The 14,087-nt window shown below is 42.9% G+C and overlaps 1 protein-coding gene across 4 annotated transcripts; it reads left to right on the top strand.

Moving 5' to 3' along the window:
- Positions 1-755: 755 nt before the first annotated feature.
- CIPC (CLOCK interacting pacemaker) lies at positions 756-13,643 on the top strand. 4 transcript variants are annotated; one of them, XM_062577829.1, is made up of 5 exons: positions 756-896; positions 2,643-2,767; positions 4,338-4,512; positions 5,395-5,564; positions 8,918-13,643. In XM_062577829.1, exons 3-5 carry the CDS (start codon positions 4,440-4,442, stop codon positions 9,788-9,790), a joined length of 1,116 nt encoding a protein of 371 aa, XP_062433813.1. In that variant the 5' UTR covers positions 756-896; positions 2,643-2,767; positions 4,338-4,439; the 3' UTR covers positions 9,791-13,643. The 4 variants fall into 4 exon arrangements, with proteins under 4 accessions (XP_062433813.1, XP_062433816.1, XP_062433814.1 ...); XM_062577832.1 differs by lacking the exon at positions 756-896 and adding an exon at positions 1,722-1,916 and having other exon boundaries at positions 2,703-2,767; XM_062577830.1 differs by lacking the exon at positions 756-896 and adding an exon at positions 1,722-1,916.
- Positions 13,644-14,087: the final 444 nt, after the last annotated feature.

Below are 14,087 nucleotides of genomic sequence, written 5' to 3'. Positions count from 1 at the left end.
TTGTTTTTCTGCAGCTCATGGAAAGCAAAGTCACACATTCCTTTCGCTAGCTCATATTTACCAACCATGTGGAAGAATAAGGGTATCTTTCACTCTTCATTTGCTTATGCTTGCTCCTCCTTTTGCTATTCTTTCTCTCCTTGAGAAAACAAGCCTAAAGCTTTTGGGCCTTTTTAGCGCTACTTTCCTCATTTTCTGATTGGCTGTCAGTCTAAACGCTTCTGCTGCCACCCCTCGTTCTTGACATCGGACAGGCTCTAGACAGACCTAAGCTCTCGTGAGGGGGCTGAACCGCGTTTCCCTGCATGGCACTTGGAAGAGTCAGCAGCATCCCAGACTCCCGGCCTCACTCGCCCTGCCTCGCCCCTCAGGCGCCCAGGCCAGGATGTAACGGGGCGCCCGGCCGGCAGCACTCATCCTGGGCGCCCTTCTGCGAGGGGCTTCTTCCCGCCACGGCGCGTCAGCACCCCCGGGCGGCCCCTGCCCGAGGGCCCCGCGGGGGCGCCGCGCCCCGCGCGCCCGCCGCGCCTCACGGCAGCGCGGGAAGCTGCGGCAGCGGCGCCGGCCGCCAGCGCGCCTCGCGCTCCCGCCCGCGAGCCGCAGTGCGACGCCGCGGCACCACTGCGCACGCGCCGCGGGCGCGAGCTACGGCCCCTCTCCCGCCCGCCAACAGCCGCGCCGCGACGCATGCGCACTGCGGCCACGCCGGCTCCAGCGCCCAGCGCCGCCGCAGAGCGCGGTCAGCTCGCTGTGCGCACGCGCTCAGGTGGCGTCTAGTCGGGCAGCTTCCTCTTCTGGGATGGGCCTGTCTGGGCAATCGGAGGGGGTGTCTTGATGGTGGCGGCAGCGCGCATGCGCGGCCCGGCGGCGCTCGGGTCGCGGCAGCCCGCACGCAGGTGAGGGGTGACGCGGCGCGGCCCGGCGCGGCTAGAGAGCGGCGCGGCGCGGCTGGCTGGCTCCGCCGTGCGGGCGAGCTGCGGGGCGGCCCAGGTCGCGTGTCGCGCCGCGCTGGCCGCCTCGGCCCCGCGCAGTGGGCCCGGCCGCGGCGGCGGGCGAGCGCCGGGAGGCGGGGGCGGGGGCGAGCGCCGCGCCGGGCCGCGCCGGGCCGCGCCGGGCCGGGCCGGGGGCGGGCACGAGAGCGGCGGCGCGGCCCTGCCGGGCTCCTGCCGGGCTCCTGCCGGGCTCCTGCCGGGCTCCTGCCGGGCTCCTGCCGCCCTCCGCAAGGGGGGAGCCGCGCCGGGCTCCCCGAGGCGCGGGGTGCCCCGCGGCGCCGCCTTCGGCTTCTGCCCCCGGCCCGGCCCTGCCCCGCAGGGACCAGTCCTGCCCCTGCCCCCGGCCCTGCCCCCGGCCCTGCCCCCGGCCCTGCCCCGCAGGGACCAGTCCTGCCCCTGCCCCCGGCTCTGCCCCCGGCCCTGCCCCCGGCCCTGCCCCCTGCCCCCGGCCCTGCCCCGCAGGGACCAGTCCTGCCCCTGCCCCCTGCCCGGCCCCGGCCCTGCCCCCGGCCCTGCCCTGCAGGGACCAGTCCTGCCCCCGGCCCTGCCCCCTGCCCCCGGCCCTGCCCCCGGCCCCCGGCCCTGCCCTGCAGGGACCAGTCCTGCCCCCGGCCCTGCCCCCTGCCCCCGGCCCTGCCCCCGGCCCCCGGCCCTGCCCCGCAGGGACCAGTCCTGCCCCCGGCCCTGCCCCCTGCCCCCGGCCCTGCCCCCGGCCCCCGGCCCTGCCCCGCAGGGACCAGTCCTGCCCCCGGCCCTGCCCCCGGCCCCCGGCCCTGCTCCGCAGGGATCAGCAGCAGCACGGGCCCCTTCCTATAGAAAGCTCTCGTTTCGAGAGGGATGAGTAACCAAGGGAGGGGCTTAAACCGCATCTTCCACTGAAACCCGTCTGTACCGCAAGTATTCGGCAAGACCGCTCTGCCGGGGGTAAGAGGTGGTGAAGCCGGGTTTATATTTTTTAATCCAGTTAAAATTCATGCTGCTTAAAACATGGAAGTGTCAGTAACTTCATTTATGATACAAGTGCATACTTTTATTACTGGCTTTCCTGATTGGAAATCAAAGAGTTTTTTATCAAAGAATTTGCCAAGTGCTTCTGTTAATGGGACACAGAGCAGGATAGCTCAGGCCCAGCCCGGATGGTGGTCTAATGCAGTTGGCACATCAGCTCTGTTAGCGCATCGGCAGATGTGAATGAAGATTCAAAAGCAGAAATGAGGCAAAATACTGAAATTGTTCTTTTTTGTTAAGCATTATTCTGTCTGTCTTATAGTTTTAAACAGTCACACTAGCGTCTTAGCACTGTTACCTAATGTGCAGACTTCATTACTGGAGGTGTCAAGTCTCAATAACTTGAGCAGAATTCTAACAATTCTTCTTTTAAGAAGAAACTCACCTTTTGGCGTAGATTGCAGCAGGAATTTCTGCAATTTCTGGATATTCTGGAACAATATAATTTGAAGTATCTAGCCCTGGATACCACCGTTAGTGGACTGCTGGTCTGACTATTGTGCAGACTCCTGAGTTCCTGTATTTAAATATAAATTTGTAGTTCTAACATGAACCACAGTTTTAAAGGGTTGTTCTAGAGGAACATAATTTCTACAAATAGTATTAGACCTAATTTCTATGGTTCATCCTATCATCTTTCAGGTAGACAAGGTCTGAGCTACCTTCTTTAAGAAAAGCAGAAACTCTATTCTGTCTTGTTAGAGTCTACCTAGATCTTCGGAAGCAACTGAAAGTTGTGAAGGGTGTGTGGTATGGGAAGCTATAATGTAAGTATACGTTTTTCTGGGTTTCATAGCTTTTAGTTATAGCCTTTCAGAATAAAAACACTGGAAGGCTATAGGAAGAAGAGGTGTTTCTAAGGCCATACCTCCACTAGGAGTGCTTAGCAGGTGTAGTGTGTTGCACGTTTAGCAATACGGATTTCTCTAGCCCCAGCACATTCTCTAATCTCAAGATATATCTCACTCTGAGAGTGAAACAAACTAGCAAAAGCAGAGCTTTGTGGGTTCAGCTGTATTTATGGTACGGGGTTTGCCCAGCACAGCTGACCTTTTGGGGGTTGCAGTCCCTACCAAGCATAGCTAAGTTTATAAGACAAATATGGCCTGAGCAGCATTAATTCTTGAACAAAATGTTGTTTATGAATACTTTTTAGTTTGTTTTGCCTTTTTGGATAGAGAAATGTCTCTAATACGTTAATTTTCTGTCTACATTTCATTCTTTCAATCACTTGACGCTTCTATTTCTGAAAGGTCTTCAGTTAATTCACTAGCAGTGTGGAAAAAAAATAAAATACACAACTGTCCCACTTCAGTTAAAGGAGTATTAATTTAATCACAGATAACAAATGTACACTTGATAACTGCTGTTTTATCTTGGTCATCCATGGTCCTGAATTTCTGAGCAATCTAGTAGAACTGGACATTTCATTTTTTTATGGTTCAATACAAGAAATTATATTCCTATTTCCTAACTTTTATGTGCACTGTAAGAAATTTTTAGCTTGTGTGGTAGAATCCTTAACAGAGTTAGAAGTTATTTGTGCAGAGTGTGCTTTCTGGATGAATCTATCAAGAATTACTCAGTAATTTTAAGTATAAAACAATTCTACTTCATTTAAATTCATAAAGATTGGCTGAATTGTGCTATCTACTCTGGCTTGCTTAGCCACTGAAGAAAGAAGCTGAGCAGGTGAATTCTAGCTCTTCTACCACATCCATATCTTTAGTAATTCTAAAATACCTTTGATTTATTGGTTTTCACAGCAGTAATAAAATTGATTATAGAAGATCTGTACTATATTTTTGCTTCCATTAATTTCTTCCTTCTTATGCCATAGTTTTTTTCTTTCAAGTGGCCCTTAAAAACTCAACATCCATTTCTAATATGATATTCTTCTCTTGTACTTGGTGCAGGGAACTGAAAGATTGGATCATAGAAATTTTCAGGACACTTAAAATATCTGCCTGAGCAGATGGAAAATATCACTCCAGAAAGTTTTGTGAAGTAATGTATCAGTTGATACAAAGGATTGTTGCCTATCTTATCCTAGCCTATCTTATGCCTATCTTATGTGGAATGGATTATTAAACATACATTGAGAGTTTTGCAGGGAATAGACAATGGTTTTATTGGCAGCACCCTGCTAACCTAACCGTGTGATAAAGAAGGTGAATGTTAAGCTGGGAATTTAGCAGAATTCTGCAGATTGCTTAACAAGTCTAACAAACCAGATTACTATGAGGGCAAGCGTAACCTTCTTTGTAATTTTATTTTGGTGAAACATTTTTCTTTGGATTCAGGGGAAGTCACTTCCTGTTCTAACTATTTTTATAGTTCCTCAATGGAAAAGGTGCTGAAAATTACCTCCAGCACTGTGGAAGCATGGAGAGAAAATAGTCACCTATTGGGAGCCTCAAGGAACTCTTGGGCAAAGTGATGGAAATGAAGAGCTTGAACCATTGTTTCACCATGGCAGCAACTGAGTCTGACAAGGACTCTGGATACTCAGGTTTGGAAAAAGACTGTTATCTCTCTTTTTGTTATCTTGCTCAGACATTGCCATTGATCGTAGCATTTGATAAGTCTGTCTCTCTTTGGACCTTTGTTGCTTGTATCTGATTTGCTGGGAGCCTGTTTGTATGCAATGCAGGTTGGAAAATCATCCTACCATCAAAATTTTTGGAGTGGAGCTTTATGTAGTTACAAAGATCATCCTAAGAATTTTGAATGGCCTAATAAAGAAATTAATAGATGAATCTCATATTTCTGAGTGAAGAAGCAGGAGTGGAAAGATCACTTCTGGTTCATTGCAGTGATGAATGAGTTACTGTCTCATGCTGTCTAATGTCTCTTAGGATACAACCAGATCATGAGTAGAGCCTGATAAACTAGAAAATAATTCTTATAATATCAATAAAATGTAAATGCAGTGTTCCATTTTAATATTCAATAAAACTATGCAGAGATTGCCTTTAAAAGATAAAAATGCTTTTGTGAGAATACTTGCCTTCCTGGGTTTGTAGACAAGAGATTTTAAGACACAATGACTGCAGCACAGACTATGGCTAGAGCAATCCAGAATCCTGTAATTCTTTCCTACATCTGGCTTTAGAGTTGTCCTCATGACAGTGTGCAGGCCCTTGGAGATTAAATACAAAGGAACAGAAAGTTTACTTGAGAGCATGCGCCTGCATAAGAACTGGCCTGAAATACAAAACCTTTTATTAAAGGACACTCGACAACTGTCACAATGTGGTTACTTTAATATTTTAGAATCAGACTTTATTATTCTTTGTGACTTAATTGAACAGGAGTAGAACAGTAGAACTGAAAGAAGTTAGTAGCCGTACTGCATATAAAATAACTAACAGTCAAATTCTATACCTGGCAGATGGAAGCTCAGAGTGCCTGAGTACTATGGAGCAGATGGACTCAGAGGATGTGCTAAACACATTGTGTTGGAACACAGAGGATGGACCTTGGCCATGCCCAATGACTACAAACAATTCCTTTCCTGCACTTTCTCCTATGGTCGTAATGAAAAATGTGTTAGTTAAACAGGTAGGAAAGAAATAATATATTGGAAAACACAACATGTTCTTCAAAAAAGTGTTTTACTGTTTTCGCTTAAGAAAGAAGGATGCAAATTGTTGCGGCACAGAAAGTAACTGATGACTTTAAGCTCTGTTACTGAGAGCCTGCCCCTCTGAACAGCAGCTTTTATCCATAAGATGAAACAATGGGAAATGTAGAAGTTCTGCTACATCTGCTGAACCTCCTTGTCTCACAGGGACCCACCCAAAATAGATCTTATAGAATGCTGTGTAAATAGCACCAGAGATCGGGCCAAAACACTTGACATGAATATATTTCACCTTTTGAAAGCTAGTGTTTCTTTTTGTGTACTTAGACGCTAGAGAGCTTAAACAATAAAGTCATGTGATTCATTTTGCTTAAGTCCTAGAAGTTTTTTGTGCAATTGGAAACCCTAATCCAAAATACTATAAATGAAAAAATTTAAATCTCTCTATAAGCTTGACTATTGCATTTTTACTTCAGATATTGCTTCTTTTAATTACTTGTGATGTCTCACATTGTAACAATTACATATTCCCTAACTAGAACTTCTAACATCATGATGTATGTTGCTCCTGCAGCATATCTATAAGACACTTAAAGCATTTAGAACAGCTTCAACAGAAGATGAGACGTACAATTCCAAAATATTACTTTTGTTTAAGACTTCTTGCTCTATACTTGCTCATATTTTCTGAGCAAAGTAATAGTTCTTCAACCTTTTTTTTTCCTGAATCTATCAGAGCAACAAGCAAAACTGATGAAACGCAGTATTGTTAGTGCATCAGTGCTAACAGAAAGATAGGTTTCTGTTAGTGTGTGGCAGATTATGCATTTGTGGGGAAGACAGTTCTGATTTGTGTTGTGCTTTATCTTGACAGGAAACAATTTTTGTTTATAGCCAGGTCCCCGGATGTGTAGACAAATTCTCTATAAACAACTGCTGAAGTTTTCATTTGGCAGGCAATGGGCAAGCTTCACCCACTGATAGCCTTCGGACTGGAGCTCAAAGTGGAACACTGATTCCAGTGGTAGTCTAAAATTAAACTGTAGCTCATGTTACAGTCATGTTAAAGTGAAGAATATTTACTACAATAAACAAAAACAACAAGTCTAGATCTGAATGATAACAAAGCGTGCGTCTGCCTTTTCCTATTAGGCCTAGTTACCCCTGGTTGTTGTCACGTGGACATCATCTTAAAATGGTCTTATCAACACAGTGCTCAGCTGGGCTCACTGCACTAAAAAAAATAGTGCAGCATTCCCGGTTACTGCTGTTTATTCATTCCAGTTATCATTTCAGTCAGCATTATCCTTCTGTTTTGGTTTTGCATGACAGCAGTTGCCGAAACACAGTGATCCAGCATAGTAATACTTACCTGCTGCTCTGATTTCAGAGTGTAAACAGCTAACAACAATGTTACTAAAAAAGCAAGCTGGGATTAATATTTGGAAACATAGTAAACTTTGTTGCAAGGTTTCTATAAGTCTTGTAACAAAAAGTCCTTAATAAGTAGGAAGGCCTTCTAGAGAAGTGACACTGATAACCACAGGTTGTAAGCTTTAATAAATAAATAAATAAAACCCCACCTAACAATGACAAAACCCGCACAGAATTAATAGAATAAATGTATCCTCAAATGAGATACTGGGTAGGAGAAAGCGACTAAAAAATATGAGTGGAAAGGAGAAGAAAGCAGATATCAGAGAAAGGAAAAACAAGAGCAAGACAGTTTGGTTAAATTGTTATCACAGCACTTTTTCAACAAATTTGGGGCTCTACTGTGTCTAGGTACCATGCAAATGTACAGTAGACAAGAACTTCTGATACCAAAGTTTTTTCCTTAAGACTGCACATTCTGCTCTCTATTTACCAGCCAACGTATTTATATACTGTCCTACTCTTAACATCTCCAGATACTGTTGTTCTAAATATGTTTATGCTTGCTTCTGTGAAAGAAGGAAATAATACTAACATTTCACAGGTTCTTGTTCTGTACCCCTATTCCGTAAGCATCTTGCCCACTGAACCAAAGTAATCAGATCTGTGTCAGAGTAGGTAACTGAATCTCATCTCCAAGTCTCAGTGACTTAATCAGTCGATCGTATTTACTTTTGTACATTTTCACAGTTTTAGTGAAATGAGTTTTAGCCCTGCTGTGGGGAATGGACTTCAGCAAAACATTTTATCATTTGCCAGCCTAAAATCCATTAGATGACTGTGGGAACAGAGATGGATTTCAGATGAGTCAATTTAGTGCCAGAAATAATAAAATGTCTCCATGCTAGCTAAAAACTGTGCCTTTAGCAAGCCTACCAGCAGCATTCCAAGTAGTAAACTTTACAAGTTAGGGAAACAGCTGACAGTATGTTATGATTATATTAGTATAATCGTAGTGGTGATAGCTTAAATATACAAGAAGTAAGACTCTCTTTTCAGGAAGAAAGCATCTCTTAGTACACCATTTGATATGGTTGGAAAAGAACAGGCATACTTATCAGCCAGGAGATCTCAAATAATGTATTGAAGGAGGAGGTAATGTCTTGCAAATTTGGTCTGTCCCCTTACACTGAAGAATGTGAGTTGTGGGAAGGACTAAAAGCTTAGTCATTTTTCTTGAAATATAGTGCTTTTAAAGCTTATCAATGCATGCTCTAGTTCCAAAGACGTGGAATTATGTTTCTCTAAGCTTGCAACAGGCTGCTTTGCTTGGGCCAGTTGATATTCAGCAATTTTTTTTTCATCTTTATGGTTTTAAATTTATTGAAACTGTGTATTGTATTTAAGACTGCAAGACTTGCTGAACAGCTGTCATCTATTTTAAATAACGTTCAAAAGCTTGGTATAAGAATAGAAATAACAGGTTTAGAGTTGCTGCCCCTCAAAAGAAAGCGAGTTTGAATTGTTCTTAAAATATCTGTGCAGCATTTCTTTGACTCAATTAAAATATTCCATAACTAAGTGTGTGATTATTTTCCAAGGTTTCTGTGTACTTGTTCTACCCCAAGTCTAGTAGTAATTCTACACCAGCATTGTAGAATGTAAGCACACGCTGTAATCCTTACATCTACAAATTCAAATTTAGTTGTTTTTAGCTGTTTCTGCTGTTCCATAATAAATGGAGTACGGATTATGGCTTGATTCTAGTGCTGTAGTCTCTTTTCAGAGAAAAGGAAGATGAGTTTGACAGAAAGCTGTACAAAATGCATTATAATGAAGTATGTGTATCAAATATTGTGAAGAACTGACACAGATCATCGGTTTGATTGAGGTTTTTTTGCTTCCTCTCTGCTATGTAGATGTAATAATTCTGTGTTTCCTCATTTTTGCTTTCCAGGGGTGTTCATCACAGCTCCAATCTTGGACTGTCCAGCCATCCTTTGAAGTGATTCCAGCTCAGCCACAGCTAGTGTTTCTTCATCCGCCAATCCCACCTCCCATTAGCCCTCACACTGCTGGGAAAAAGAGAAATGACTCCACTAATTACCTGCCTATCCTAAAGTCTTATCCCAAAATAGCACCACAGCCCTGTAAAAGAGATCACTCCTTGGATCAAGAGGAAGGTGAGGAAACCAATTGCTATAAACGCCTCTGCACAGAAGCAGCCAAGATGGAGACTTCTCCCATATCAAGGAGCATGGGTTTTTCCACCAGTTCTTTTGCCCACCTGCCAGTTAGCTTTAAGTCTGCTCAGGATTCTATCCAGCAAAGTTCTTCAAGTCTGGTGACAAACAGAAAAGTGTCAGCTCTTCCCAGTTTTCATCATATTTCTACTGACACACAGAAAGTCCCAGGTTTGACTCCACTTTTGCCTATTGGAACCCTGCAGGCAACAAAGTACACCCCTCCTGAAACTACAGCACAGCACATGATGCAGTCTGCAGTGTGGAGCCCACCATTGGTAGCAGAGGAGATTTCCGCTACCCCTGAACTGCTCTTACAACAGCAAAGCAAGTGCAGACGCTTTCAGAATACACTCGTTGTGCTACGTAGGTCAGGATTGTTGGAGATCACCTTAAAAACCAAGGAGCTCATTCATCAGAACCAGGTGACTCAGACTGAGCTCGATCGACTAAAGCACCAAACAAAACTTTTCATAGAGGCAATAAAGAACAATGCTCCACAGTCTTGGGCAGAGCTAGAAGCATCTCTGACAGGATCAGATAAGACTGATAGCAACACTGAAGTTTCCACTTATCCCAGTATGTAGTAGAATGGTACATAGCTGTTGTTCAAGTTATTCCTGAGCCTCAGATTTCTTGTCTCAAGCTTTAACTTGAGCGTTTTGTGAGTCTGAGATTTAAAAACTGATGTGCAAAGCGACATACTGTTAAAGCTTGTCTTCAGAGTCAGTTGTGGGACTGGAATAGCAGGTGGGATCTTGACAGAATGGGTACTACCGCTTCAATGTAACTTGGAATTCCATGTTAACTCTGTATACTTCCTTGGACTTGGAAAGCTTAGATGTGTTCTGCCAGTATGTTCCCATTCAGGCTGTGAAGAGACAGTCATCTGCAATATTCTTCAAGCAAGCATCTTTCCATTCCTGGCTTGAGATAAGCAATTCTGAAAAAGGAGACATGCCCTGAATTTGGACCATCGTTAGGTACAAGTAGATGAAGGGAGTTGGAGCGAAGAGGGGGGAAAAGGTTGGTAGGGTGGTATCTTTGCTGGTTCAGTGTCCTTTGCTGTAGCAGAGAGTCTTCTGGTTTTATAACACCTTTGAATTAGTGGAGATCTGCTTGTGCTGAAGTAGCATTCTGTATTCATTGCAGACTTTGACCAAAGCAAAGAGGATCTTAGCACTCATCTGAAATGTTTCTATGAGTCTATTTTTGATTTAAATCTGTAAAATTGGGTATATGAAAATTATGAGGCTGGCACTGGAAATGTTTATTCCAAAGCTGTATTTTATTTGCACTACCCATTAATGACTAGCAAGTGGCTTTGGGTTTTTTTTCTGGTAGCTAATAGATTAAACATTGATTGTTGTTATTTAAAAGACTGCAGTAAATTTTTAATATGTTACAAGAAGGCATTCATTCACCAGGATTAATTTGGCAAGCCTAGACAAACACTATTTAATCTAGGTCTGCTAAGCTTACAAGATTCCATTTTTTTGCTGTGAAATCAACTTGTTAAGTGTAAACAGTGGAGAAAGATGAAGAGAAAAGGAGTATGCTGGCCTGTAATGAAACAGATCCTTCTCCCATTTCCCTTTCCCTTCTCTTTTATTTAGAGAAATTGGATGAGTGCATCTGTTAAAAAAAAAAAAAGAAAGAAAGAGAGAGAGAGAGAAGGAAAAAGAGAAAGAAGAAAAAAAGAAATGTCACTCTAGTTAATCTTCTTTAAAATTTGATCTATCTGAATCTGAATTTTGCAAAAATATTCTCCTTCATTTAAATTTATATCATTCATAACCTGCTTGCCTTGAAATAATGCAAGATTAAATAAGATATTAGGCCTTACTAGCAGGGGTTCACAGTGGTCATGCTGCAAAAGCTGTTCTACAGACATTTGTTTCAGTTCAGTTTATTTAGACATTTAACTCTATGTCAATCCCTCCGATCTGAAGGACTTTTTCAGAGGCAGTGTGTATAAGAAGACGTAGAATGCCTTTCTCTAAGAAGGATTAGGAATCTGTTTGTTTATGGTGATGTGATTGGTGTGTTCCTTTTTGCTTGAAAATGCTTTCAAAAAATTGTGCAGCCTAGGTGACTGAATATTTTGATGCTCTGACACCTCCATCAGTTTCTTAAGAAACCTAGAAGTGGAGTGAATTTCTTCATGCTGATTTTTCATTGGACTCTTTCACTTTTCTGAGGTTGCCAGGAATTAATATTACAAAAGACCTTTGAGAATGTTTTGTAGTCTTCCTAAAATATGTGCATTAGATGAACTGTAAAGGGTTTCCTTCTTGATCACCTCTTTAGACTCATGAACAGAAGTTCCATATATGCCTCAAGAGGAGAAATGTGAGTTGTATTTGCACTAGCCATAGGCCTAAAAGAAATTTAATGGTAGGATTTGCCCTAAACCCCTAGTTCAGCAGTAACAAGCTAATAGCAATGCCTTTCATGCTGCCCTGCCCACGTGCTGAAGACTAGAGCAGTACATGAATTCAGTTAAACTTTTTGTGGGCTATGCTCTGTCATGAGTTTTTAAATACACCTGCTATTATGGGTTGTAGACATCTCATGATTCACAGTGCAGCAGTATCAAAATCTGATCAGAGAAACCAGAAGGCAGCTTAGTACAATGTAATGTTGGCCATGTCTGTCTCACTCTTTTGGAATTGTGAGGTCTCTGCACCGAATGGCATTTGGCAGGACAGATGTGACAGTACCTGAAGCTGCTAGTGAAAGGTGTCCAAAAGACAGAAGTGTTTCTTCTGATCCCTTTACAGGAAGGAGAGGAAACAGTAGGAGACGTTCCGCTGGTGGATACCCACAATAGGCCTAGAGATGAGGTGTTGGAAAACATTTAGAGTATCTATTTTTGTTTGCTCTGATAAAGCAAAGGAAAAGCAAAGCTGGCATTGCAGGGTATACTGTTCTCTGACATACAGGGACTCTACTGTCAGAAATCACTCATAGCACACACAGCACTCTTTCCCCTGACGGCGCTAAGGGTGGGCTGAAATGGGTGAGCTTATAGTTGATGGACCTTTCCAGCTAATGTAATTTGTATAAATGTATATTCAATAAAACTGTGAATGAAGTCCAGCAGCTGGGATTAGAAATCTGTTACTGGGCATCACTCCAGTATTTATGAAACTAAAAAAATCCAGTGTAGAGCTACTATAAATCTGAGGCCCTGTAGGGAACATATCCCTAGATAACTACAAATCCTGATGTGACATTTATAATGAAGGATGTTGAAGGACTTTAATGATAGATATGTCTTCAAGTACCTTTCTGTTTAGTTTCTCTTAGCTGCCTTTTGTTCTTGGAAGCCCTGTTAAAGCTTAAACGATAAGGGCTTTCTTGGCTGCAAATAAAATGGGTTAGCTAGGAGCTGTGTTGAGAGAATTAGTTGATTAGATTAGGACCAGAATAGATCCTGACTCTGAACAGAATCTGGAAGTGGCCTAGCAGAGTTGAGGAGAAACATTAGCCTCTTTGATTGGAAACCTGTAAGCACTGAACCTGCAGATTTTTATTTGACCTTTAGTTAACAAACTAGCCTGGACACAACTCTACTGGTCTGAAAAGTCATTCAGATTGCCTGCTATGGCTTCAGTTGCTGCTGACAACTAGCAGGCTGGGTAGCTTGATGGGTCAGACAGACTCCTGTTTTTCTAAGTTTTAATAGATACTGGTATTTTTGATTACTTTTACAATACATTGTTTTTTTTAATTCTACTGCTATAGTTGGAATGTAAACATTTTCTGTACCTTTCCGTCCATTGCCAACTCTGATTAGAGTAGCCTAAGAACTACATTACAGAACATGAACTTTTTGCTAAAATTTTACAGAAACACACTATGAAATATGAATTAAAGTATATACTTGAAAAGCATGTGGCTTATTCTAATGTTGTTACACTGCAGAGTCCTCAATCCCAAAGCATGCTTTACATACAGCTCTGCAACAAAAGTAGGAGAATGCGGATGAAACGGCGATACTATGATACAGCTCTTTGAGAGTGTCATGGGAACTTTAATAGTCATGTGTGCTTCAACAGTGAGCTATATATGAATTAAAGGGTTTCTAGGAGAAGCACAAAATAAAGGTAGGCTATACAGAAAACTAAAAATATGTTATAGTGGGTGACCATTGCCATAGATCTGTCATGACAGCATAGAAGAATTTTTCCATCTCTTAACTTACCTTTGTGTGATGACTGTACATCATACTCACAGTCTGTGCAAAGTAAACTCCTATACTGCATCTTAATCCTGTCAGCCAGATGTGCAGTTTTACATTGTGAGATGAAGATAAGAGTTATCTTGGCTGAAAGAATTACTTCTGAATGAAAATTTTTACTCTTTCTCTTGAAGGAGGACATTTTCAAATAAATCTGTAAAACAACTTCTCAGTAAAGCATTTTTTAAAAAATATTTCGGTCTTTTCATGGTTGTTTCTTTGTTGAAAGATCAAATTTGCATTGAGAAGTAGACAATCATTCCCAGAATGCGCAGGAGCCTTGTGGTGGAGGTCTCATCCTAAGATGCAGGAGATTCCAGTTAAAGTTCTTTCTTTGAGTCAGACAAAGCAAGAACTTGAATCTAATTGTTTAACATCCAAAACGAGTGCCTTCAGTTCAAGTCTTTTTATTCTGGAATGGGAATCTTGGTGTTTATGAATCTTTTATTCCTAAAGGATATGGGTTCAGTTAAAGAAGGAAATTTTTGCACCAAGATCATCTCGCTGTCTTCTGGCTAGCTTTTCTTTTGCATCCTGAAGTCACCTGTATGGCGTCAGGCCTGTTCACCGTTATTTTACTGAGGCCACAAAGGCAGATGCTGCTTTCAGGTGCACTGTCTGCCATATTTTTCTTTCCT

Source organism: Rhea pennata, chromosome 5 (assembly GCF_028389875.1).
Source record: "Rhea pennata isolate bPtePen1 chromosome 5, bPtePen1.pri, whole genome shotgun sequence".
Classification (NCBI taxonomy): Eukaryota; Metazoa; Chordata; class Aves; order Rheiformes; family Rheidae; genus Rhea; species Rhea pennata.
The sequence above is the reverse complement of the archived record's forward strand: the minus strand, read 5'-3'. Positions and strand labels throughout refer to the sequence as shown.